Genomic DNA, 25054 nt, shown 5'->3' on the forward strand with positions numbered 1-25054 from the left:
CAAAACTACCATGAGATACCATCTTACACCAGTGAGAATGGCACATATTAAAAAAATGCCAACAACAAATGTTGGTGAGGATGTGGAGAAAAAGGAACTCTCCTGCACTGCTGGTGGGAATGCAAACTGGTCCAACCACTATGGAAAACTGTGTGAAGATTCCTCAACCTACTAAAGATAGAGCTTCCATATGATCCAGCAATTCCACTCCTAGGTATTTACCCAAAGGACACAGAAACATCAATTCCAAAGAGCACCTGCACCCCTATGTTTATAGCAGCACTGTTTACAATAGCTAAGCTTTGGAAACAACCCAAATGCCCAAAAATAGATGACTGGATCAAGAAGATGTGGTACATATACACCATGGAATATTACTCAGCATTCAAAAAAGATAAACACATGCAGTTTGCAGCAACATGGATGGCACTGGAAGAGATCATGCTCAGCAAAATAAGCCAGAAAGAAAAAGGAAAATACCAGATGGTCTCATTCATAGCAGGAATCTAGAAAACCTAAATAAGGGACCAGGAAAAAGAATAACTATAAGAAAGAAAAAATCAAAATCAACAAACAACTATGAACCAGAGACACACTATGGTGGGGGGGGCGGGGAAAGGAGGTATTGGGGTCAAAATAAGGGGGTCACAATTGTATGGGGAGTATAAGTTTTTTTTTTTTTTAAAAAGAGAAAGCCCTCCCCAGCCAGTCATCTAAATCAAGGGCCTTTCTCCAACCCCCACTATTATATGCACTTACACAATTTCTCTTATACTCACTACCAGAAGTTACACTGTTCTTGTTTACCTGCTACCTGTCTCCCTATCTTGCCAAAATAGGCATACACACCAGACTGTAAGTTCTAAGCAAGAATGCTATTGCCTTTGTTATTATTTACAACAGAATCTCCAAATATTCATATTATGCCAGCAATATGGTGGTTCCTCTATAAATATCTGTTAAACTGTTATTATCTTGATATCCTTCTCACCCCTTTATTTATGCATATATCAAATAAACACACAGAACTAATTTTGGAATTATTAATAGGTTCTTCAAACCCCCCCAAGTAAGCTATACTTATTAAAATCTGAGTGTCTAGCTAGATCAAAAGTTTTAAAATACTTTTTTGTCTACCTGAAAAAATGAAAAGAGAGAACACATATTTCTAATATCAGAAAAGAAAGTAGGTCATCATGACAGAAGCCATGAAATATTAAAAGGATTATAGAGGAATTCTGTGAAGAACTCTGTGCCCACGAATTGGACCATCCCCTTAAAGGTACAATCTCACAAAACTCACATACGAAATGCACAATCTGAATAGACCTATATATTAGGGAAATTGAATTGAAAGAAATTTTCCAAAACAGAAAGCATCATGCCCAGATGAATTCACTGGTGAATTCCACTAAACATTTAAGAAATAAATTATACCCATTCTCTATAATCTCCTTACAAAGACAAAAGCAAAGGGAAAACTTTCAAACTAATTCTTTGCAATCATTATTACCCCAAATAACAAAATCAAAGAGAAGTATAATATGAAAATAAAACTATAGACCAGTTCATCTCTCATGAACCAGTATCTCTCATGAACTATAGACCAGTATCTCTCACAAACCCTCAATAAAATATTAGCAAACTGAAGTATGATTATATACCACAACCAAATGGGATTTATCCAAGATATATAAGGGTGATTTGAAAATCAACCAGTGTGATCTATCAAATGAGTAGGTGAAAGAAGAAAAGATGACATGTCATATAAATAGATGCAGAAAAGTATTTGACAAAATCCACTGCCCATTTATGACAGAACTTCCAGTTTTACTGGAAAGATAATAAAACTTCCTCAGCGATATACAAAAGGTTCTCAAAAAACTCTGTAGGTGACTTCAGACTTAACGGAAACAAATTTGAAGCTGTGTCACTAAGAAAAGTAACAAGGATGTCCTTTTTCACCATTGTATCAAAATTCCTAGCTATTGCAGTAAGACAATAAAAGACACACAGATTGGATCTGTATATTGCTTTTGGAAGGATGGCCATTTTAATAATGTTTATTCTTCCAATCCATGAGCAGGGGATGTCTCTCCATTTCTTTGTGTCTTCTTCTATTTCTTTTAACAGTGTTTTATAGTTTTCTTTGTATAGGTCCTTTACCTCTTTTGTTAGATTTATTCCCAAATATTTGATTTTTTTTGTTTCAATAACAAAAGGGATGGTCTTTTTGATTTCTTCTTCTTCAGATTTATTGTTTGTGTATAGGAAGGCTACTGACTTTTGCGTGTTGATTTTGTATCCTGCCACTTTACTGAACTGATTGATGAGTTGAATTAGCTTTTCTGTGGAGTTTTTGGGGTTCTCTATGTATAATATCATATCGTCTGCAAATAGTGATAGTTTGACTTCTTCTTTTCCTATTTGGATTCCTTGGATGTCTTTCTCTTGTCTTATTGCCCTGGCTAGGACTTCCAGTATTATATTGAAGAGCAGTGGTGAGAGTGGACATCCTCGTCTTGTTCCAGATCTTAATGGAATTGCTTTCAGCTTTTCACCATTGAGAATGATACTGGCTGTTGGCTTGTCATAGATGGCCTTGATGATGTTGAGGTATGTTCCTTGTATCCCAAGAGTTTCAAGGGCTTTTATCATGAATGGGTGTTGCACTTTGTCAAAAGTTTTCTCAGCATCTATTGATATTATCATATGGTTTTTATATTTCTCTTTGTTGATGTGTTGGATAACGTTGATTGATTTTCGGATGTTAAACCATCCTTGTGTCCCTGGAATGAATCCTACTTGGTCGTGGTGAATTATCTTATGGATACATTGTTGGATTCTGATAGCTAAAATTTTATTGAGGATTTTTGCATCAGTGTTCATTAAGGAGATTGGCCTGTAGTTTTCCTTTTTTGTGTTGTCCTTGTTCGGTTTTGGTATTAGTGTAATGTTGGCTTCATAAAACGTGTTTGGTATTGTCCCTTCCTTCCATATGATCCAGCAATTCCACTCCTAGGTATTTACCCAAAGGACACAGAAACATCAATTCCAAAGAACACCTGCACCCCTATGTTTATAGCAGCACTGTTTACAATAGCTAAGCTTTGGAAACAACCCAAATGCCCAAAAATAGATGACTGGATCAAGAAGATGTGGTACATATATACCATGGAATATTACTCAGCATTCAAAAAAGATAAACACATGCAATTTGCAGCAACATGGATGGCGCTGGAAGGGATCATGCTCAGCGAAATAAGCCAAAAAGAAAAAGAAAAATACCGGATGGTCTCACTCATAGCAGGAATCTAGAAAACTTAAATAAGGGACCAGGAAAATGAATAACTATAAGAAAGTGAAAATCAAAATCAACAAAAAACTATGAACCAGAGACACTTTTAGGGGGGCGGGGGCGGGAGGGGAGGGATTGGGGTCAGAATGGGGGGGCTGCAACCGTATGGGGAATATAACAATAAAATTTATAAAAAAAAAAAAATCCCAAATTATGAAAGTGAAACAAACAAAAAATAAATTAATTAATTAATTTTAAAAAAAGATGTTAAAATATAACTTCAGCTGTATGAAAAAACTGCAAAAATAATAAAGAATTTGCATATGGTCAAAAAAAAAAAAGACACACAGATTGGGAAGAGAGAAATAAAACTGCCTCTGTTTGCAAATGACATGATAATAACATTTTGGAAAAGACAAGACTATGGAGATAGTAAAAAAAAAATCAGTGACTGCTTGGGATTGACAGAAGGGAAGAATGAGTAAGTGGATCACAGGATTTTTAGGGCAATGAAAATATTTTGTATGATACTATATGGTGAATACTTGAGACTATAACTTTGTCCAAACCCATCGAATATATAATACCAAGAGTGAACCCTATATGCATTCATTATACTCATAATAATCATTAAATTATACTGCTGTGTCAACCTAGGTAGCAGTTTTAGCACTTATTCTACTTTGGTGGAAGGAATATTGATGATAAAAGAGTCTACGCATATGTGAGATAGGTGGAGATGGGAAATCTCTGTGCCTATTGCTCAATTTTGCTATGATCCTAAAATTGCTCTTAAAATAAAGTATTAAAATATTTGTCAATTTATGCTATTTATAGTTTGTGTAGTTTGAGGCAAAGAGTATCTTACTGCTTTGGCTTTAATAAGGAAAGTATAAAATTGCTGGGAGAGAAATTTGAAATAGCAACAAAAGGATAAGGGATGAACAGACTTCCAATGTTTAAGGTTTTACTCTAATGAGAAGTGCCTTCTGGAAAAATGACCTTAGGTTTTCTCCTTTAGCTGCAAATTCAGGCCTATATTGGCATAACCCCAGGGCCATTCTCTTGCTAAGTAGGAAGACATTTAATAATAGCCAGAATAATCAGAAAAGGTCAGATCATAATTAAAAAAGCAAATGAATCTGAAGCATTTCAAAGGACTACACCACATTCTTCCCAGAACAAGTGGTTAAACTGTAGAAGACATCATAGAAGTCACAGGCTGGGGAATGCAGGACTTTACAACTTTGTGTAACCAACTTCCTAAGAGAGACCATGATAGCCACAGTCATTCAGAAACCTACATTCTTTTTTTGCAGTAATGATGATTCCTTAAATGATACCAATGACTTGTGATCTCCATGCAGATCACCAATAAAGATCTATTCACTGTAAAATTTAAAAATATTTTTCTAAAAATGTGTTTAGTTAAAGAAGAAATTAATTCTTAATTTCCCTGTTTACATTCTGCTCTTTATAAATGGATTCAATAAAAACACAGCAATATACAAACTGCAAAAGGTACCCCAAACTGTGTATATTTACTAGGAAAAAAACATTAAAGGTGAATTGACTAGGCACTCAAGGAGAGACAAGCAAGTAAGTCTCAATAATTATATAGATAAAGCAGAACTTTGTTAACTGGATGTGAAAAATATTATGCAACCAGTAAGTGCTTTTTTAAAGAGAGTTATAAAACAAATCTAAGGCACATTCTGATCACACAAGTAAGAAAAGATATGAGGCATACCCATTAGAGAAGACAAACTAAAGTGCCATTACTTGAAGATAGGAGCATTTCTCTGCAAAACTTTAGACAAACCATTAAAGCAATTTCTAACTAAAAGCAGGGTTGCTAGTATAAGACAATGATGGAAGAAAACTATCACCTTCCACATTGCAATCATGATTATAAAATATAATACATTAAAGGGATGCTATTCACAAAAGCAAGAGTTATAAAAAGCCTCAGTACAAACTTAGTAAGATATGAGCTCGACCTGTAAAAAGCAGGTTGTTCTTTGAATCATAAAATGACCTCAATAGACAGATACACCATTCAAATTCCACAATTCAATCAAAGACCACCCAGAAGATGGTGATCATACTGAATGTTGGCACGTGCTATCAAGGGGGCTCTAACTTCCCTGCTGACAAAGTGATACACACAAAAAAGCCATTTGTGACACCTGCTTCCTCTCTGCCCACCCTGTCTTCATTGATGTGACTGCATTCCTGCTCACCTCCTGCCCCTCCGCTCCTGACTGCACACCCTCCACTCTTCTAGCTCTGGCTGGTGACATCAAGCCCCAAGCACCACCCTGCTGCAGGGACTTGCACTTGCTGTGCCCTGTGCATGGAAGACCTTTTCCCAGATAGCACTTGGCTCATCCTCTCCCCCCACCCCATAGTTCGCTGCTGAATTACATTAAAAACATGCCATGTGCACCAATAGAGACTAACATCCCAATCTTAGATTTCACTTCAGTCCTGGGTCTCTAACCCTTTCCCCTGCCTCTGGTGAAAAATCATGACACTTATAAACACTGAATATATTATGTATTTATGTGCTAACTACCTCCTGCTAGTATTCTACCAATCTCTCTCCCGTAAGGGTAAGTTCTAGGAGACTGTTTATATTTGCTTTTGTTTGCTTTTTTCCCAGTGCATAGTATAGTGCTTGGCACATAGAGGCGTTTGATAAATATTGATAAATATTGTTGAATGCATAAGTTTCCCATGTGTTGAGATGGTATAATGGTTCTTGGGTGTTTATGTTTCTATCATTAGATGATTTGTACCATTAGTATTTGTTGAAGATTTGTAATATGATTATTGCCTAAGGAAACAAATTGGTCTGGTTACATGCAGCTTGGCAGACATCACCGCTAACCCAACTCTCTGTCTTGCTGATTATTTAGAAGTGTTCATAATCAAGTGGTTAAAATCTCCAACTCTGGAATCAAACAAAACTGCTTCCCAAATGCGACTTCCATACTTCCAAGTTGCACTGCCACTTTAAGCAATTTACCTAACCACTTCCAGCCCAGTTTCCCCATCCATCAGATAGAGGTGGCGAGCAGCTGCCTACTTCTAAGGGTGGTGTAGTAGAGAAACACTGAAAACGCTCCCTTTGAAATCAGGGACAACATGAAAATGCCCATCACCCAATTTCTCTGAGCGTTGTACTGCAGGGTCTCCAAAAGCAAAGCAAACAGAATAAATGAGACAGAGTCATTAGAAAGGAAAAAGCAAAGCTGTCTTTATCCAGAAAAAGATGACTGTGCATATAAAAAAGACCTTTAAGAAAAAAATTATTATTATTATTAGAACTAAAATGAGAATTTTGCAAGTTTGCCAGATTAAAACATGCACTTAAAAATCATTTGCATTTATTTACTCTAACAATAGTTATAAAGTAAAATGAAAAAGAGAAAAAACTAGTTTTAAGTAACATTTTAAAATATAAAATATGTGGAAATACATCTCACAAAATATTTCAAGTCTTCAGTGGAGAAGTTGACAAAGTTGTACGATGAGATGTTAAGAAGACAAACGGAGAAGGATAAAGAGATCTTTTCACTAACTCGAAGCTTTTATGGTAACTTCTGTTTTCCTCAGTTAAATCTAAGAATGTAATTCAATCCTGCCAAAATCCCACAAGTGTGTGTATCTGTGTGTGTATTTTGTGTAACTTTGTGTGTAACTTCACTAGGTGATTCTAAAAGGTTAAGAGAAGTTTAAATCATCAAGAACGTCTCCCTCATTTAAAAGAACCGGACATATCCTACTAAGTATGAAGACTCATTTTGTTAAAAGAAAGACACAAACATATGAACCAGTGTAGAAAAAACTAGACTGATGTTAAAGGACTAACCAACAGCACTGGATGTGGAACAAAGATGACATTGAAGACTCAAATGTAAGTTTGAGAGAAGGAGGGATTCTACATAAAGAACACTAGGAAAATTACATATGCACCGGAAAAAAAGACATTACATTCTATTCACAGCAAAATACACATAGAAATAAAAATAATGCCCAGGATATTAAAGTTTATAGAAAAAGGCAAATTATCTCCATGATATCAATGTATTTAAGGAATTACTTTATGAAGACTAAAAAAGAGCATCAACTATAGACTGACAAATTTAGTAACATTAAAATTAAAAAACACCATTAAAAATGCAAAGTGGTAAAATGAATACATTGGCAATACATACAACTGACAATAAAAGACTATCCAGAATAGATAAAAGGCAACAAAAACATCAGGACAACAAAAACAATTCAAGAAGTATGAATAAAAGAAATAAAATCAGCATATGAAAATATGCTACTTGAATATCAAGATTATCAATCAAGATCACCAATTTTAGGCCTCCCTGTTGGTGCAGTGGGTTAAGACGCGACCTATGAAGCTATCTGCAGCCAATGCAGTATGAGTTCGATCCCCGGCCAGGGAGCTACCCACATGGCGCAGCAGACCTTTCCTGTCTTGCCCGCTGCTCCCCTCAGCAGTATATTTCAGTCAGTCTGCCTATTTTGTTTCCCATTCTGTCTCTGGTGGATCCTCTCACCCCCCGCATCTCTGGCCTGTACCCCAGCTCTTATATGCATAAATAAATAAATCTTTGAAAAAAATTTTGTTCTAATTTTCAGGTCACTTCTGAAATTATAGTTAAAAAAATAAGATCACTAGGAGATTTTCAAAAGATAATTTAAGTACCTGGGACACAAAGACCAATATCAGTCTTCACCCTGCTAGAAATTTATAACACCAATTTCCACGGCCACCCAGACACTTAAGAAAGTTTCCGACCTCTTATTTCCCATCTACTCTTCTTTCCTACTATCTCATGTTCTAAAGCCAACATCATTTTTCTTAAGCAGAGCTACAATAGCATGATCACTCTATAAGAGACAGTCTTCTATTACTTATTGCAGTAAACTAGCTACTCATCCCATATTCAATATCATCCAAATTTCCTCCTCTTCCCAATGGCTTCTCTCTCTACTAACAGATCACATCTTTCACTTATACTAGCCCCTTATTTTGATTCCCTTCTCTTATAAATGCCTTGAATAGTTTGATTCTTTCTTGGGGAAGTTATTTCACTCTGCTTTCTTTTGTTAATGTGTTTATTCCTCTCATTCTCCCTAGTAGATACTAAATTTTTTTAAAAGATTTATTTATTTTTATACAAGAACTGGGGTACAAGCCAGATGCATGGGAGGGTGAGAGGATTCACTGTGGGGAACAGAACAGGCAGACTGAAGAAATACACTGCTGAGAGGAGCACCAGGCGAGATAGGAGAGGTCTGCTTCGCCATGTGGGATTCTTGCCAGCCGGCCAGGATCAAGCCCACGCTGCAGAGGCTGCAGACAGCTTCACAGTGCGGCGCTCAACTGCCTGTGCCACCAGGGAGGCTCCAGTTACTAAATTTTTTAGACCAGAAATTTCATCTTGCTCATCTTTGTATTACCAGTAGCACACAGTGCATGAGTACATGTTAGGTGTTAAAAAGCAATAAAAGCAAAGCTAAACCGGGTGGAGTGTGGTATCATTTCTTTCCTTATCTTCTTGCTTCATGAAGAAATACACCACAAAATTCCTACAGCAACATCTGAAGTAGCATCTGTGCCATTCACACTTGGATTATATAATTTTTTATAATATTTGCTAAATTTGGTAATATTTGCTAAAATCTGGCTCTGAATTTTGTGTCACTTTCATGAGAGGCCAGACATGCTCTAGTAAGTCTGTCTCTTCATTAAAAATCCTTGTTATTTGACATGATTCCCAGATGAATTCTGGCTGCACTAAACTTGACGATTTAATTGCTGAAATTGGGTATTAGTCTTAGTGGTTATTCAGCTTTTTGGCATCTAGGGTATGGTCAACCCATTGATGGAGTAAGTGTCAGTGAAATTGTTGGGGGAAAAGGATGACTTGAATGAGCTCCACAAACACAGGTTTTATGCACTCCACCTCTTCACCCCAGGCCAAAGAGATGCAAGGCACCAAGGACTACAAATCCCATAATGCCCTCACTCCCGAAGGGAGGGTTGCTGGGAACTGAGGGTGGAGTTAAGCAGCCAGGCTGGTTATATAACTAGACATGTGGGCCTTGGGGTGCTTGGTTTTGGGCTGGCTTTCAGCATGCTATTGGGGTTCCCATCTCAGCAGAACTGGTCGCATGCATTCACCAATTTATCTCTCTCTCTCTTTCTCCCTGGGTTATTCCTTTCTTCATTTCCCCTTTTTGTAAATAAACCCTTTATTAATCTTTTTGTGTGTGCCTGCAGTTGAGTCTCATTGTAAGTCCCTTTAGCTGCATGGGTGAGGACCCACAGTCAGGCCAATCCATTTTACATTGGGGTTGCCCTATAACAAAATCACTTCCCTAACAGCAGCATAATGTAAGGAGAGACACACAATGTGAGTTATCATGATGCAGGCATAAGCAAGGGCCAGATAACTTTCCACAGAAAGAAAGGGATGGCATCAAGTCAACCTGAGCTAAGCTGAACATTCCAACTGCCTCTTTTGCCACTATGCTTTCTGGAAAGACTCAGTGAAGAACCTAGAGAGCTCTGGAATTCTAGAAGCCCCAATGGAGAAAGGCAATAGGAAGCAATTAACACCCTGCATTTTTTTTTAAATAGCTTACACTGCAGGGGAGCAATGCCTAAAAGGGTGTTTAAATTCAGCATAGAATTCTAGCAACCACAATTTTAATTGCATACCACCTAAAAAATATTTCTTTCCTGTCTAAATGAGAGGAAGGCTATAATATATGCTGTCTACTTGTTTCAGGACTCAGTTATTAACCTTTAAGAATATTTTCTAGGATAAAAACTTCCTTCTCCAGCTAACACATCTCGAGACTGATATTTAATCTAAAACCCAAACTCCTTTCTTGGACCATGTTAAGACTTCAATTCCCTGTCACTGAAGACACTCTGAACAGTATTTCGGACATAGGAAAGTCAGGGCTTTATTTTCTTAATTGGTGGCTTAAAAATAATAACTTTTAGAATTCACAGATATAAAATATCACTTTATTCTCCAACACACAAACACACAGTTAGAAAAAAAAAAGAAAAACAGCAGCACACAATATGCAATCTTACTACTCAATTGCAAGTTACTGCAGACACAGACAGTGGAGACCAGCTTGGGGTTTCCATAGCAATAACTTTATGTGGTTTCACTTCTGGGAATTTAACCAAATCCCCAGCAGCAGGGCAAAATCATCAGCAAAAATTGTGTAACATATGGCAAATGCCAACGAATCAGTTAGGAAAAATACTTGTAGGTTCTCTTCCTTCCTACCAACAGGAACACCTTCATGTCAAGCTGCTTGACAAAGCATAAAGGTTTTGTTGCTCACTCTGCACTGAGCACAAAATGTTAAAATACCAGGTTTCTTCCGTCTCATATTTAAAGAGTTGTTGGTACCCTGCCAAGGCCTGAGGCATGTGCATCCCCAGAATGACACTGAGAGGTGGGCAAGAACTGCATCTTCCCAAGGCACTCAGGTTATTGGTCCTGAAGGGGAATCTCAGTCTGCGGGGTTATCTCTTGGGAAAGAATGCAAATGGCATTTTTACTCTATTATGCTTTTGAAGCCATCCTCTCGAGGGGTGCTTTGTGCACTAGTGTGTGTGCATGACACAGTCTATTTATATGGCTCAATCATTAAAGTAAGAGTTTTCAGCAGGGAAAGAATATTGTTTTAGTTTCACTAGTTCTAGCTGCAAGGATCTTGAAGTATTACGTTAGAGTCTTTCTGGTTCAAGACACTTAAATTCTCTCTCCAGTATATTTTTGTAAGAGCAAGGACTTTCATCGATATGTAATAGGCTATTAATCTCCCATGGAAATGGTTGTCTGAGAATGAGTAAATATCTCCATTGATCAGGAGTGCATGACTTTCCAAGAATCCAAATCTATTTTGAATAGTTATCAGCATAAAAAAAGCAGCTTCCTTTTTAAAAATTGAGATAATACCGTTTTAACGTTGTTGTTTGTATTTGGGGAATATAGGACCCTCCCCTTCAGGTGTTGTTACCATAGTGCCCCACCGCCAAAGCACCACAGTTCCCACCCTACTCCATGTGCTCAGTTCTACTCTGTTCTCACCCCTCCCGCCTCTCAGGATGCTTCAGTTCTATAGTCATCTTTCAAGTATTAGTTTTTAAGTTTGGCTTTACCTGACCATATGTTTAGTTGCTCTATATTTCACCTATAAGTGACACCATACAGTATTTTAATTTCTCCTTTTGATTTATTTCATTTAGCATAATCCCTTCCAGCTCCATCCATATTGCTGCAAATGCCACAAGTTTGTCTTCTTTGATCACTTAGTAATATTCCATTGTGTATATATACCACATCTTGATCTATTTGTCTGTTTGGGGGCACTTAGGTTGCTTCCATATCTTGGCTATTGTAAACAGTGTTGATATGAACATGGGAGCACAAGTTTCCCTTCTAATTAGTGTTTTTGTGTTCTTCAGCTAGATACCTAGGTGTGGAATTGCTGGGTCATATGGAAGATCCATTTTTAATCTTTTGAGGAACCGCTATATTGTTTTCCAAAGGGGCTGAGCCAGGCTATATTCCCAACAACAAATATAAGAGGATTCTGTTTTTCTCCACATCCTTGCCTCAAAACTACTTCCTTTTTACTTGTACCAATTTGTATCAGTTTTGTAGTCCAAGAAGATACAAACTAGTCCCAGTAATTCTTCCACATGGCAGCACGTCATGAACTGGGTCAGCTTGAGTCTCCTCTTTCCCATTCCTCACAGTCCAAACTTGCCCCTCCAAATCCCTCAGTGGCTTTTCACTCCCTTTTCTATCCATTTCATTCACCTCAAGAGCTGGTCATTTTGCCAATGACTTCATTCACTCTACTTTTTCTGATGTAAAGCACATCATTGGCATTAGTTAGGAGCATCAAATTAAAATGCCATCACAGAGGCCAGGCTGGGAACTCATCTGTGTGAAGCATCTTCAGGTAAGGCCCAGGATGTGGTGACAACTGTAGTGACATGGACAATGAGTTTCCAGTCTGAGCTCAAATTCATGCATTTCAAAACACTAGATTGAAAAATGGACAGTGAATCTGAATAGTCCCTTCTCCAAAGAAGACGTACAGGTGACCAATAGGCAGGTGAAAATATGTTCATCATCTCGTATTATTAGGAAAATGTAAATAAAAACCACAAAGAAATATCACCACACATCTGTGAGAATTATCCAAAGAACGAGAAACAAGTTTTGGAGAAGATGTAGACAAAGGAACCCTTGTACAGTGCTGTTTGGAATGTAAATTGGTGTGGCCATCATGGAAAACAGTATGGAGATGCTTCAAAAAATTAAAAATAGAAAGTTTATATGACCCAGATGGAGAAAGTTCATATAAGCCAGATGGAGAAAGACAAGCACCCTAATATGATTTCACTCCTATGCAGTCTATAGAGAAAACAAACAGATGAACTAAATTAAACAAAAATAAACTTTAAGACTACAGAACCAAATTAGTGGTTACCCAAAGGGAAGGGGGAACGGGGTGTGTAAATTGGGACAAGGGGACAACCACATGGTGAAGGATAAAATCTAGCAATGATCTTAATCTAGTCTATACACATGTTGATTCTCAATGATGCACACCTGAAACATATGTTATACAACATTATTATTTCAATTAAAAATAAAGTATTGTGCTTGCACCACATATCTGGGTCTGCAGCTCAAACCCTTGGTCCAAATTACTCTAATAGGAAATATTGTTAATATAACAGATCTGAAAAATTGCTTAAAGAAACTTTGCCTGATTAGACTGGGGGAAGGGAGAGCCTTCCTTATGACATCGGGCCGCTCTAGCTGGGTATCATAGGAATTCAGTTTGACAATTTTCCACCAAGATTACACAGGAAATACCAGCCAACCCCTTCTTTCTCTGGTTGTTCAGTTTTACACCAGAATAAATAAGGCATAGACCATCAGAAAAGATTCATCATAACTAAAAACTAATTCAAAATAAAAAGAATTAGTCTGTAATAATAATAATAATAATAATAATAATAAGGGCCAATGAGCACCTAGTATTGAAACAGGAATGAAAGACTCGTCTTTCTGTCCCACCTAATATGCTCTCCCATTTCCTCATTTACCCTCTAGTCTTAACAAATATTGTTTTCTTACATTCTGAGGGAAAAGAGCATCATCAGGAAGATAACAATCTGAAGTGCTGACCACCAGGTGGCAGCAAAAGCAAAGTGACATCAACCTGTCACAAGGACAAACATGCTGACCCTTGTCCACTCCCCCTTCTACTCCCTTGTAACTCTGGATAAATACCCCTGCCCTCTGCCAAAAGAGCAGGACGTTGATCTTCCAGAAATGACTCTGCTGCCCTCTTCAATCTGTCAACAAATTAAACTACTCTCCTTGTCCTCAAACTCTGTTTCCTTTCATTGCCCACGGGAAACTGAGACTGGCATTCAGTAACAGTATTTAGAAAGTTTACAGTATGAATGTCTATACTCCACTATTTCTTTCCTTGACTAAGACCTGAAATATTTTTCAAAAACCTAAATTCTCCTTTGAGTTCAAAACTTCTATTACTGCCCTCCAAGCCACAGGCAAATTGGCTGTCTTCCTACTAACCACACAGGTGCCTTCAGGCGAAGAAGTGGCCAGACCTGTCAGTGGTTCTGGCCCAGGGGAGTTGGTTGCTCTGAGTTCGCATGGTGCCATGGAAAAGAAGTTATGGCTGTCAGACTGCAAAACCCTGATCTAATCACAAGTTCAGTATAGGGCAGGGAACAAAAAAGGGACAGCTTTTTTCAGGCTAATGGAAGAGTACCATTATTTTATAATCACAAGTCTCATAGCTCTAAAGGCATTTGGTAATGACACGGCAGGGAATGAATGACCTGCAAGCTGACGTTTTTCACATGCAAACTCCTCTACAGAGCAGCCCTGGGGCTCAGTCCACTTGACTATTTAATTACTGCATCTTCATTCATGACTTTAAACACTCATTTTACAAATTAACTTAAGAGCTCCACATATACACATAAATAGCCACTGTGGAACAAAGGGTAAATAATTTCTTGCTTTACCTCTGTCCATCATCCTTGATCCAGTAGGCTTGTCTGGGACAGTAAGATGGTCTAGGTTGCTACTCAAAGAAGAAGTGTCATCACTAGATAAAGAATTCAAAAATCCACTTTCTGATGTGGCAAAGCTGTTTTCCAGGTCCTTGCGACTGTTTGCCTCTGCAGGTGCAGGTGAATGAATCTGCAGAGCAAAAGTTATAGACTGGCCCCCATCCTCGGCGGCCGACGCGCTGTTAACTATGTCAATCCAGGACTGTCTTTCCTTCCGGTAGGACGAAGAAGAACTGCCAGGTGTCTTTGTGGCGTTTTCCAGGGAAGAGAAAGAACATGAAGCTTCACTCAGGTTGGGTGAGGCTGAAGATGCCTGCTGTGCAGCCTATTTTTCAAAAATAAAACCAAAAAGGAAATCAGCATTCTCTACCTTTCATTTTCAAGGAAGGTTCTCAACGTTTCAAAAAGAGTCCAACAATAGCAAAGCCCAAAGCAATGTGGATGATATTTATATCTGTAGGACAGGGACGATGAGGGCATTTCTCTAACAAGTGATTAGTATAACTTTGAATTCACGAACTTTGGATCTGAAAACTCTCCATATCACAATTTACCCTATTTTTTCAATCATCTCCATAAACTGAAAAGGCCCCTCTGGGGAATTCTCGGAAATACTGAAAAACACCTTCAGCAGAATTAGATTTCAGTCTATGGTTGAATTCTTACTCATTAAGTAAAAGTTCTTGAAAAAGATGATGATGGGAGAAAAAAAAAGCAAAAGTTCGACCCAGACAGGAAACAAAATAATGTAACTGAGTGGAGACCAGCGATGTGGGTAAAGCACATGTATTTAAACCCTCAAATATCTTTCACATATTCCTTCACATGTGACCAGAATCAGCTCATAACTACATAGTTGGGTGAAATAATATTAACTAATTTGTTCTTTAACGATTTAAAACTCTAATAAGTGTCACCATAGAAGACAAGTAGACATGTACAGGTTTCTACTTCATTAAAGAAAATCCAAACACTATAAGGCTGGCATGATAATGCAGGATCTTCTAAAGGCAATGCCTAACACATGATCCAGAGAGAGTGATAATTCTTGGCCAAATATTCACCAATCCCCAGAGAAAATCTCAATGTTACATCACCAATTGTCCCGTGTTGTGAAAGACTTCACTTATTCTAAAATGTCATCCTTGTTACATTCTTATGCTTTCTTAAAAAATGGTTATAGTCAGGCCTCCCTGGTGGCCTAAGGGTTAAGTCTCAGAGTTTTGACAGCTATGGCATGAGTTCAATCCCCAGCCAGGGAGCTGACCCACATGGTGCAGCAGACCTCTCCTGTTTCCCCGCTGCTCCCCTCAGCAGTGTATTTCAGTAGATCCAGTGTTCTTCTCCTTACTCTGTCTCTGGTGCATCCTCTCACCACCCCACCCCGCACCTCTGGCCTACACCCCAGTTTTTTAATGAAAAAATAATTTAAAAAAGAATGGTGATAATAACATAAAGCCCTGTCTTTCTGGAGTTTTTCAAAATGTCCTACATAGCAAAATAAAGATTTGGCAACTCTCTGTTATTCCATTTTTAATCTTATTGGTCAATAAAGTCCAAAAAAACCTAGACATCAATGTTCTACAGGGCATCCTCTATTTGAAACAACCAATAAGACAGAAATGGCATTTTATGTTCAGTTTCATTGTCATATTATGGTGTGCTCCAGTCAATTTTAGTCATTCGATAACTCCAAGAAAGGGGGTGGGGGGGTGGGGGGAGATTTTTCTGAGGGAAGAAGTCAAAGAGAAACCCAGGACTCTATGAAAGACTCAATCACTACAACTGACTCACAATGGTTCATTTGTTCCAAACTCCACAGCCCCACCAATTTTGCAGGTTCTGAGCTCTGAATTTTGATAGGAAAAGCCACTATTTCCCTGATATGTACCTAGTGGACTGCTTACTACACACAGATGTCAAATAACCACTAATTGCATTTCTTAGGAGGAATGACATTAAAATATCTGTTAGGACACCAACTCACCACACATGTCTTCTCAATAACAATATTTTTCCATAGACAAGAAAACTTCTCATTCAGGAATGTGTCAAGGAGCCTGGGAACAGTGACATGAAATCTCCCAGACCATCTACCCCTATAAGATCAAAATCTGCACTCTTTAAAAAAAAAAAACAAAAAAAAACCACCAACAGTTATTTGAGGAGGTAATATATACACACACTCCCCAAGTCATCCAAATCAATGCCAAGAATTGTTTACTCATTGGCAGGAGCTACAGAACAAATATTAACAAAAATATCTATTCAGGCCCAGGCCAGTTCCTCTATTGTGAGCTATTTCACTAAAACTTGCCTTCAGTGATCAGCTTCCTTTTCTGAAAAGAGCTAAAACTCAAGCTTTTCCTGCTACTGCTGCTGATACTGCTGTCATTTGATTACACAAAAATGGGATATCTGAGCAAAAGACAGCACACTTCCTGCATCAATTTCCATTAAGCCTTTCTGAACCTCAAAAATGCTTAAAGGATAAAGGAAAGACCTGAAATACGAGAAATGAGTATCAGAGTACCCTGTGACATGTACCCTCAGGTGTGGTGTTAACACAAGCAAAGGCTTTGCAGCCATTTTCTCCAGCACCATGAAATACTTTTAAATTTGAGTTTCAAATGGAGAAAAGAAAAGGCATGAGAAGGAAAACTGGGGAGAAGGAAAAAGAAAAATAAGAAAGAGATATGTGTATCTGATCAAGGGGCATTTTCATTAGAAGAGAGAAATAACAAATTATAAATCAAAATGAGCCTGGCATTCTATTGCAGGGGGTGCAATGTGCAAATATGCTTCTATCGCTTCAACATTCTGTAGCTAAAACGGGGAACTCTTAGCTCATGGCCTTCTCCCATTCATGTAAGAAACTCATAAAACTCTTCATGGCAAAGTATATAAAGGTAGAAAGGAGGGACAGTCACGCGCCGAGTGGCTAATGCAAACCCATCTTCAAGTGTGGCCCAAGGTCCAGTTCCTGCAGGAAGCCCTCCCCAGGGAGCTCAGGGTAAGGGCAGTGCCTTTGCCTGGAGCTGAGGCTAACTTTATTCACACTGTGTGGAACAGCATTTGCTTTGTCATGTGATACTATAATTGCTGATGGACTTGTTCATCTTTTTTAGTGAGTCACGTGGAAATAAGATTGTTCTAAATCATGTTTGCATCTCCATTTGTTGCATCTGTGTCTGATACACAATTGTTTAAAGAGATAATTTCAATAAAAAGTGGCCAGAAGGGGCCTCCCCAGAGGCTCAGCGGGTTGAGCACAGCACTGTGAAGCTGTCCGCAGCCTCTGCAGCGCGGATTCTATTCCCAGCCGACCAGGGAGATTCCCACATGGCGTGGCAGACCTCTCCTGTCATGCCCTCTGCTCCCCTCAGCAGTGTTCTGGGTCATCTGCCTGTTCTGCTCCCCACTCTGTCTCTGGAGAATCCTCCCACCCCCCCGCACCTCTGGACTGTACCCCCGCTCTTGTATAAAAAAAATAAATCTTTAAAAAATAAGTGGCCAGAAGATCCAGCTATGTGAAGGAAAACAGCCCAGTGTAGTTTAGTCACCTTTGATGAGCAACCTGAAATTTCTTGTATAGTAGCTATGAATGATTTATCTCAGTCTGAGGATCTAGGGGTGACTGGTTCTGATTGTATGTGGTTTCCTTCATTTCAGGCCATGTGGGGTTTACATCTTTTATTTTTTAATAAGAAATAAAATAAAACATTTAAAAGGATTTCGTGGGTTTTTTAAAAGATGTATTTTATTATTTATTATACAACAACCTGGGTAAGGCCAGATTCGCGGGAGGGTGAGAGGATTCACCAGAGACAGAGCAGGCAGACTGACGAAACACACTGCTGAGGGGAGCAGTGGGCGTGGCAGGAAAGGTCTGTCACGCCATGTGGGACCCTCGCTGGGGGCCAGGGATCGAACTGGCGCTGCAGAGGCCGCAGGCAGCTTCGCAGCCCAGCGCTCAACCGCTGCGCCACCAGGGGAGGCCCAGGATTTCGGTTTTAATGAAGAGACTATATGACTCAAGCTTAAAATCAATATTGTTTTTCCCATTTTCTGTGTATTTTTTATTCATCTGAGAAGCTTAATTCAAATGCTAATTACCTCTAAAATCCTTTTCTTTGAATTGTTTTAAAAACACAACTTTGACATGAGAAAAAATTAGTTTAAAATGGCCACCCAAAGTTTATAATTAGGAAGAAGTGAGTCATCACATAAACCCTAAGTAACATTAGTCAAAGTATATGAAAAATAAGAAAACACAGAAATAACTTAAGACTAAACATCATGAAGCCAAATGAGGAAAAAAAGACATACACAACTTTTCTCTCCTTTTATTGCTCATATTCCTAAAAAATAATGGTTTTTAAGTCCCGGGAAGTGTTACGTTTGTATTTTTACCATTGGTAGTGGAAGAATTACTCTGAAGGCTCCAAGAGCCTAGGCAGTACAATCCCCCCTCTGCCACTGACTTTCAACATGACCCTGGACAATGAGCCGGCAGAAGTCCCTCTCCACACCCCCATCTTCAGGATCTAAGTGACCTTGGGGAAAGTGGTTTTACCTCCAAGTCTTCCTGGCCCCATCCCCCCACTGCTCACCTCTTCCCCCACCACAGTCCACCCTCCCATAACAGCTAAAGTGCTTCTAAAACACAAGGCAGATCGCAATGCTCCTTGCTGAAAGTCCTCTGTGTCTTCCCATCACAAGTTGATAAGTAGCCACAGTCTACCGCCATAGCTAAGAAGGTGCATATGGGCCCACCTACCCTCCCACAACATCTCCATCCACCTCATTACAAGTGAGTGAAAGCACCAGGCCAGTGCAGGCCAAGAACTTTTTAACTCACTTGGGAAAATGCTATGGAGGGCAAAGATGAAGTCACATGAGTCACCTGTTACCACCCTGTCCACCCATGACATATATATTATTGATACATTCTGTTATATATAAATTATATATTGTTATAAATTTATAAGGAAGCTATTCCAACTATGAGTTAGGGACAGTCATAACTGTTGTGGAAAGAGAAAAAGATATTCAACACTTCTTTTCACTTTAAGAATTTAATAATTAGAGAAATAAACCAGATGTACAAAATCTGTAATCAAGGAAATGATAACCACATGGAAAAGGCAGCAAAGAACACTGCACTCTAGGAATACAGAGAATTGGGAAAAGGACAGGACTACCCCTGTTTAGAGGACTAGGGGAGCCACTGTGAAGGAAGTGACATTTGAACATTTGAACTGGCCTTGAAAGACATTTAGACAATGCCATTCGGGTGGGGGGTGGGGTTGGGTGGTTTCTCCTGCAAGTGGAGAAACTTCAGAGGTGCACGAGCGAGCAGGTCTGGGAAGCTTTGGGGAAATCATAGGGGAAATCATACTGGGCTGGTGGTAAAAGAGGAATTAGCAACTAGACCTCAGTAACACTCTGAAGGAAACCCAAGGGTCTTAAAAAACAAGCCGGGTTGAGAATGAATTCAATAAGCAATCAAAATTCACTGCAAGGTCTTGGCGCAGTTGAATCAGTATCATCAGAACTCCACTTAGCAAGACTAGGAGGTGGTTTCAAAGGAGAGAGATTAGAGACAGTGGAAGGTAGCCTGCTATTTCAGCAACCTGGGCAGGAGCTAATGCTGGTCCCCAACGATGCAGTGCCAGAGGCTCGAAGGAGGAGGGAGAACAGGCTTCGTGCCATGTGATCGAGTCCACAGGGCTCAGAGAAGGATGGTTAAGCAGGAAGCAAAGGTATAAAAACTAATTTTTGAAAGTCTTGAAATCAGTTCAATGTTCAACCACAGAGCTTCAGATTGCATTTTGCATCTGGAGGATTCTTTTACCTTTTCCTTGTACTTACAGCCACTGAGTAATTTTTATCCAACTCTCTCACTTGTAAGTATTTGCATTATTTTCTATAGTACAAATATTGAAAGATCAAGTAACCCTGAGTGAACAGCTATGTGAGGCTTGTCCTCTAAAATGAAACCTGAACTTCTTAAGCTGATTTTACCCCTTTCTGTGTTTGACCTTGGCCTTCTTCCTCTGCCCCGGCCTACGGGCCACAGAGTACAGAGTTTGTTTTTACTTATCGTTTCTTTGGTTTGCTTGAGCTGATTTTTTTTTCCCTTTGGATATAAATGAACTGTACTTCTGAAAAGCATCAAACTGTGAGGACTGTCTTGTTAAAATAATCTGCAAGAGCTGCTTGAAGCTCGGATTATAAATATTTATCTTCTCAGTTTCTCTCAGATCTCTTCCACCTACTGGGTGGTCTCTCTCCTGACTGTCTTCAAAATCTGACCATTCCACTTCGCTCTGCCCTCATGTGAACTCCCCCCCTCCCACACCAGAGCACTGCACACATTGCCAGGGGTTACTTAGCTTCTATACACACCCCACCTCCCTGTGTCTTTCCCTTACAGTATCCTGAGTGGGGCTTTCAAATCGGAAACTGAGCACATCTCCCTTGCTCAGATTTTCCAAAGGCCCCTGAACTAACTCAAAACAGCCAAGTCCTTACCTGGCCCACAGACCCTACGTAGCACTGCCACCATCCCCGACTGCCTCACACACTCAACTCTCATCTTACTCCAGCCTCTCCAGCCACACCCGCTTCTTGGATTACTACCTATGCACCCAGGAGATCTTGCCCCGAACTGTCCCCTTTGCTTGGAAATTTCCTACCAGGTGGTTACAGAAGTTCCAGTGCTTACCCTTACACCATGACCACTAGAATGATGAGTGATTCCATTAATTTTTTAATTCCAAATTTAAAATTTTCTGAGATAATTTCCATAATAGCATTATTTTATATTTTGGGGGTCATCATTCCTAAATGAAATTTCATGACCCAAAATATTTTTTTAAAGAGCAAGAACTTGGAAAGATTTTTTTTTCCCCTAGACTTGTATAGCTCAATTATGGCTAGCATAGGCCAGATTTAGACAAAATAATCTGATTCACACTCTGGATAAAAGTTATCATGATTTTTAAATTTTCATCTACTTAAGTAAATGGCTTAAATGCTATTTTAATCAAATGTCTTGCAAGTCTGTTTTTCAGAAACCAGAAGAAATAAAAACAAAATCTGGCTGGGAAATACGCAAGCAAGAGGAACATATTTTATTTCTATGAAAAATAAAATGGAATTGTTCAACATTTATCTATTTCCAATGTATTTATTCAGAAGAAATGTCAGCTCTGGTGGTTTTCAAAAAAATGGTCAACTTAGAACTTTCAAGAATAACATTTAATTGATGATTCAGGAAAGTCTAAAAAATCCTCCCACTTCACTGACCTAAATTTCTGATCTCATGAGTGTTTTGAAACAAGCACAGTCTGAGCTCCTGCTGTAACATCAGGTAAAGACCTTCACTGTACAATGAATGAAAGCCATGATCCTTCCCTAAGAACACAGTTGGGTTGCTTTTACTGTCATAAAGGAGAGCTCTAAATGCCTGACTATAACATCCGTTACTAATGTCTTAGTAATCTGCTACACCAGTTTGCCATTATAAAACTGAAAATCACAGTAAGTCATATTGGAAGACATGGATAGAAATGGGAATTTCAGGAAGGGAAGGAGGAAGAACCAACTATATCTTTACGTATTGCTGGCAAAAATAGGAGAGGAAGAAACAGAGACAGAGAGAAGACAGAGACAGGGAGATAAGAGAGAAATTGAACAAAATACATACTTCTCTATTAAATCAACAAGGAACATATAATGCAGACCTACTCGGTGCAAAGTTGATGTCCTCTTACGAGAAATAAAGGGTAAGTAATCCAACAACAAAGCTGTTAAACGCTGACTGGGCAACATTTTAAGGTTTGGAGATATCACTAAGTTTGAGTGAGACAGAGGAAACAAATACTCTTTGTCAATTCAGAAACTGACTTTAAAAGAAGAAAAAGTTCAATCAGGAAAACATATGCATATATTCTGAAAGGATATACTGTATTCAAAAATGAGTCTAAATTTTACCATATTCTAAGTTTACTTTCTAATACTTTGCTAAATTTAAGCTAATTCTATCACATAGAGATTTTAATAAACATATTCCCCCAGCAACTATTTATTTCTGGTCTTGGCTGCTAGTCAAATCAGCTCGAAAAGTAGCCTTAAGTGGCTGCTGACACCGTGTAAAACAGTGAAGGTCATTATTTACATAATGTGTAACACCTTCCAATACAGGAAATGGCAAAACTTCATCACACAAAATGGAAAGTTCAGGCAGAAAGGTCTGCTAAGTGAAGGACCTGCTGACCTAACAGAACTGACAGGTATTTAAGACCTCAGATAGGCGAGTGGAAAGATCATGTCCTTTCCAATGAGAGAGACCAAGGTCCCCAGCTCAGGCACTCGTGGGCTGGGGTGCAGGCAGGCCCCTGCCTCTCTCTGAACTCAGTTTCCTCATCCATGAAATGAAAATTGTAATACCTACTTCCTCATGACCTGGCAAAAGGAAATAATCTTTAAATCCAGTGGGGGAAAAGGACTTTAACCACAATGGCTGTCATGGATAAAACTGACACACTGAAATCAATTACATGTGTTTACAAACAGAAACCTAGAAAGATTTTAAAATATCAAAAAGTCACAAAGTGGGAAGAGATTTACCTCACTTATAACTAAGGATCCATGTATAGAATAATAAAGAAATCCTCTAAACTCGAAATAATAATAATCAGCCAGCTAAAAATGTATGAAAGATTTAACAACAGACACTTGAAAAAACAGGAATGGCTAATAAACATTAAAAAATGCTTGGCTTGATTAGTAATCAGCAATTTCAGATTAAATAATACTACTTCTACAGTTTTTTTGAAAACTAAATGGTTACAGGGCCTCCCTGGTAGCACAAGGGGTTAAGCACAACACTACGAAGCTATCTGCAGCTGCTGCAGCATGAGTTTGATCGCTGGCTGGCCAGGGAGCTACCCACATGGCGCAGCAGACCTCTCCTGTCTCGCCCGCTGCTCCCCTCAGCAGTGTATTCCAGTAGATCGGCCTGTTCTGTTCCCCACTCTGTCTCTAGTGAATCCTCTCACCCGCCCCCCCACCTCTGGCCTATCCCCCAGTTCTTGTATGCATAAATAAAAAAATCTTTAATAAAACTAAATGGTTATATATTGAAAACACCTCCATCAATTCTGCTCCGTGGTAGCTCTTGAAACTGGAAGTTAACTTTTCCAAATGTCCACATTTGACCTCTTCTTCGGTCTATCACTGTAAGGTCAGTGCATGTCCAACTATAAAGTAACTCTCTCTAGTTGTAACATCCATTAATAACCTGAACTTAGACTGGGCACTTCCAAAGCCTAGACCCAGATTGGACATCTCTCTAGGGACAAACAGAACTCTGCCTCTGCAGAGTTAAAGGCGGGTTATATCTGGTTTCCTGCTATCATTTTGCCTGTAATTTTCTCCTCATGCTATTGTTTTCATCCCTTTATACTCAGTTTCCTTTGCTACAGTGCATGCATCTAGGCAAAGAACTTTCGGTTCTTTCTGAGAACAAATAAAGTATAAATAAACATACACAAGCTTTGTAAGCCCTGGCTTCTCCCTGAAGCTCTTAGCCACGAGTACAGAGAATGAAACATCTGTGGGTCACACACAAGTACTCTCAGTTTGTCATACCAGTTCGTTGCCATGGAGAAGACTCAGCAGCCTGAGAGCTGCACTTGCTCTCAGGCAGTATCTTACTAGCTCTCTGGCAGTATCTTCATTTAGCTTGTTTGAAAAATTTATTGGTCAACAAAGATTAGAGGCACACACCAGTGGAGGGGGAGGTCAGGGGTCAAAACGGGGGTGGGAAGAGGAGAAGCACAAGGGACTGTGGTGACAGTTCATGGGTGCTGTGGTGGTGGGAGGGCTGTAGGGACTGCACCTGAGGGGAGAAATCAAACACTGTGCAAGAATGAACAATGATATAAGAAAATAACTTTAATACAATAAAAAATAATCCATTATAAAAATAATAATAAAAGTTTGTTGGTCAAGATAGCTTCTGACCAGTTGGAAGGAATGTCATCACCTATTCGTGCCAAGCCCATCAGACCATACGCCGGTACTTACCGAAGAGGACACGGTCTCCGCAGAGTAAGGAGGAGGTGGTGTCTCCGCAGCTATTTCAGGATCTTCCTGCTCACTCTCGCTGTAGCATTCTAAACAAAAGTGAAAGGCTTCATGTTCCAGTGTCATCGTCACATATTCCATAATACGCCAGCAGAGGTTTTTCTCCATCTGGCTATGGCATCCCATCCAATTCCGAAAGGACTTATTTAGTGAGCAAACCAGCATAACATACACACACACACACACACACACACACACGTTCCCAAAAACAGCACAGATTTGTGGCACTGAAATCCAAGATCTCTGGTTTCATAAAGCATTGCTTACTTGGGCATCCTTCGTAAGATATGAAAAGAGGTGACCCATTAACCAGTTGGTGAACGTGGACAGCTACATTAGATATTCTAAATAGTAACAAACATATCTTCTGCAATTGCAAATTTTAGCAATCATCAAAATCTTTATCA

General features: G+C 39.1%; 1 protein-coding gene across 1 annotated transcript in view; it reads right to left on the reverse strand.

Annotated features, from left to right (window-relative positions):
- IPCEF1 (interaction protein for cytohesin exchange factors 1) overlaps window positions 1–25054 on the reverse strand; it is a gene marked incomplete at its 3' end in the record, with an annotated part of 66240 nt that overhangs the window by 13314 nt on the left and 27872 nt on the right. The window contains exons 6-7 of the mRNA XM_084257741.1: window positions 24588–24676; window positions 14442–14814 (exon numbers count right to left, since the gene is read on the reverse strand). Of these exons, the coding sequence (XP_084113867.1) occupies window positions 14442–14814; window positions 24588–24676 (462 nt within the window). The remainder of the gene's footprint in view (window positions 1–14441; window positions 14815–24587; window positions 24677–25054) is intronic.

Source organism: Talpa europaea (genome assembly GCF_964194135.1).
Source record: "Talpa europaea genome assembly, chromosome: 2".
Taxonomy (NCBI): Eukaryota; Metazoa; Chordata; class Mammalia; order Eulipotyphla; family Talpidae; genus Talpa; species Talpa europaea.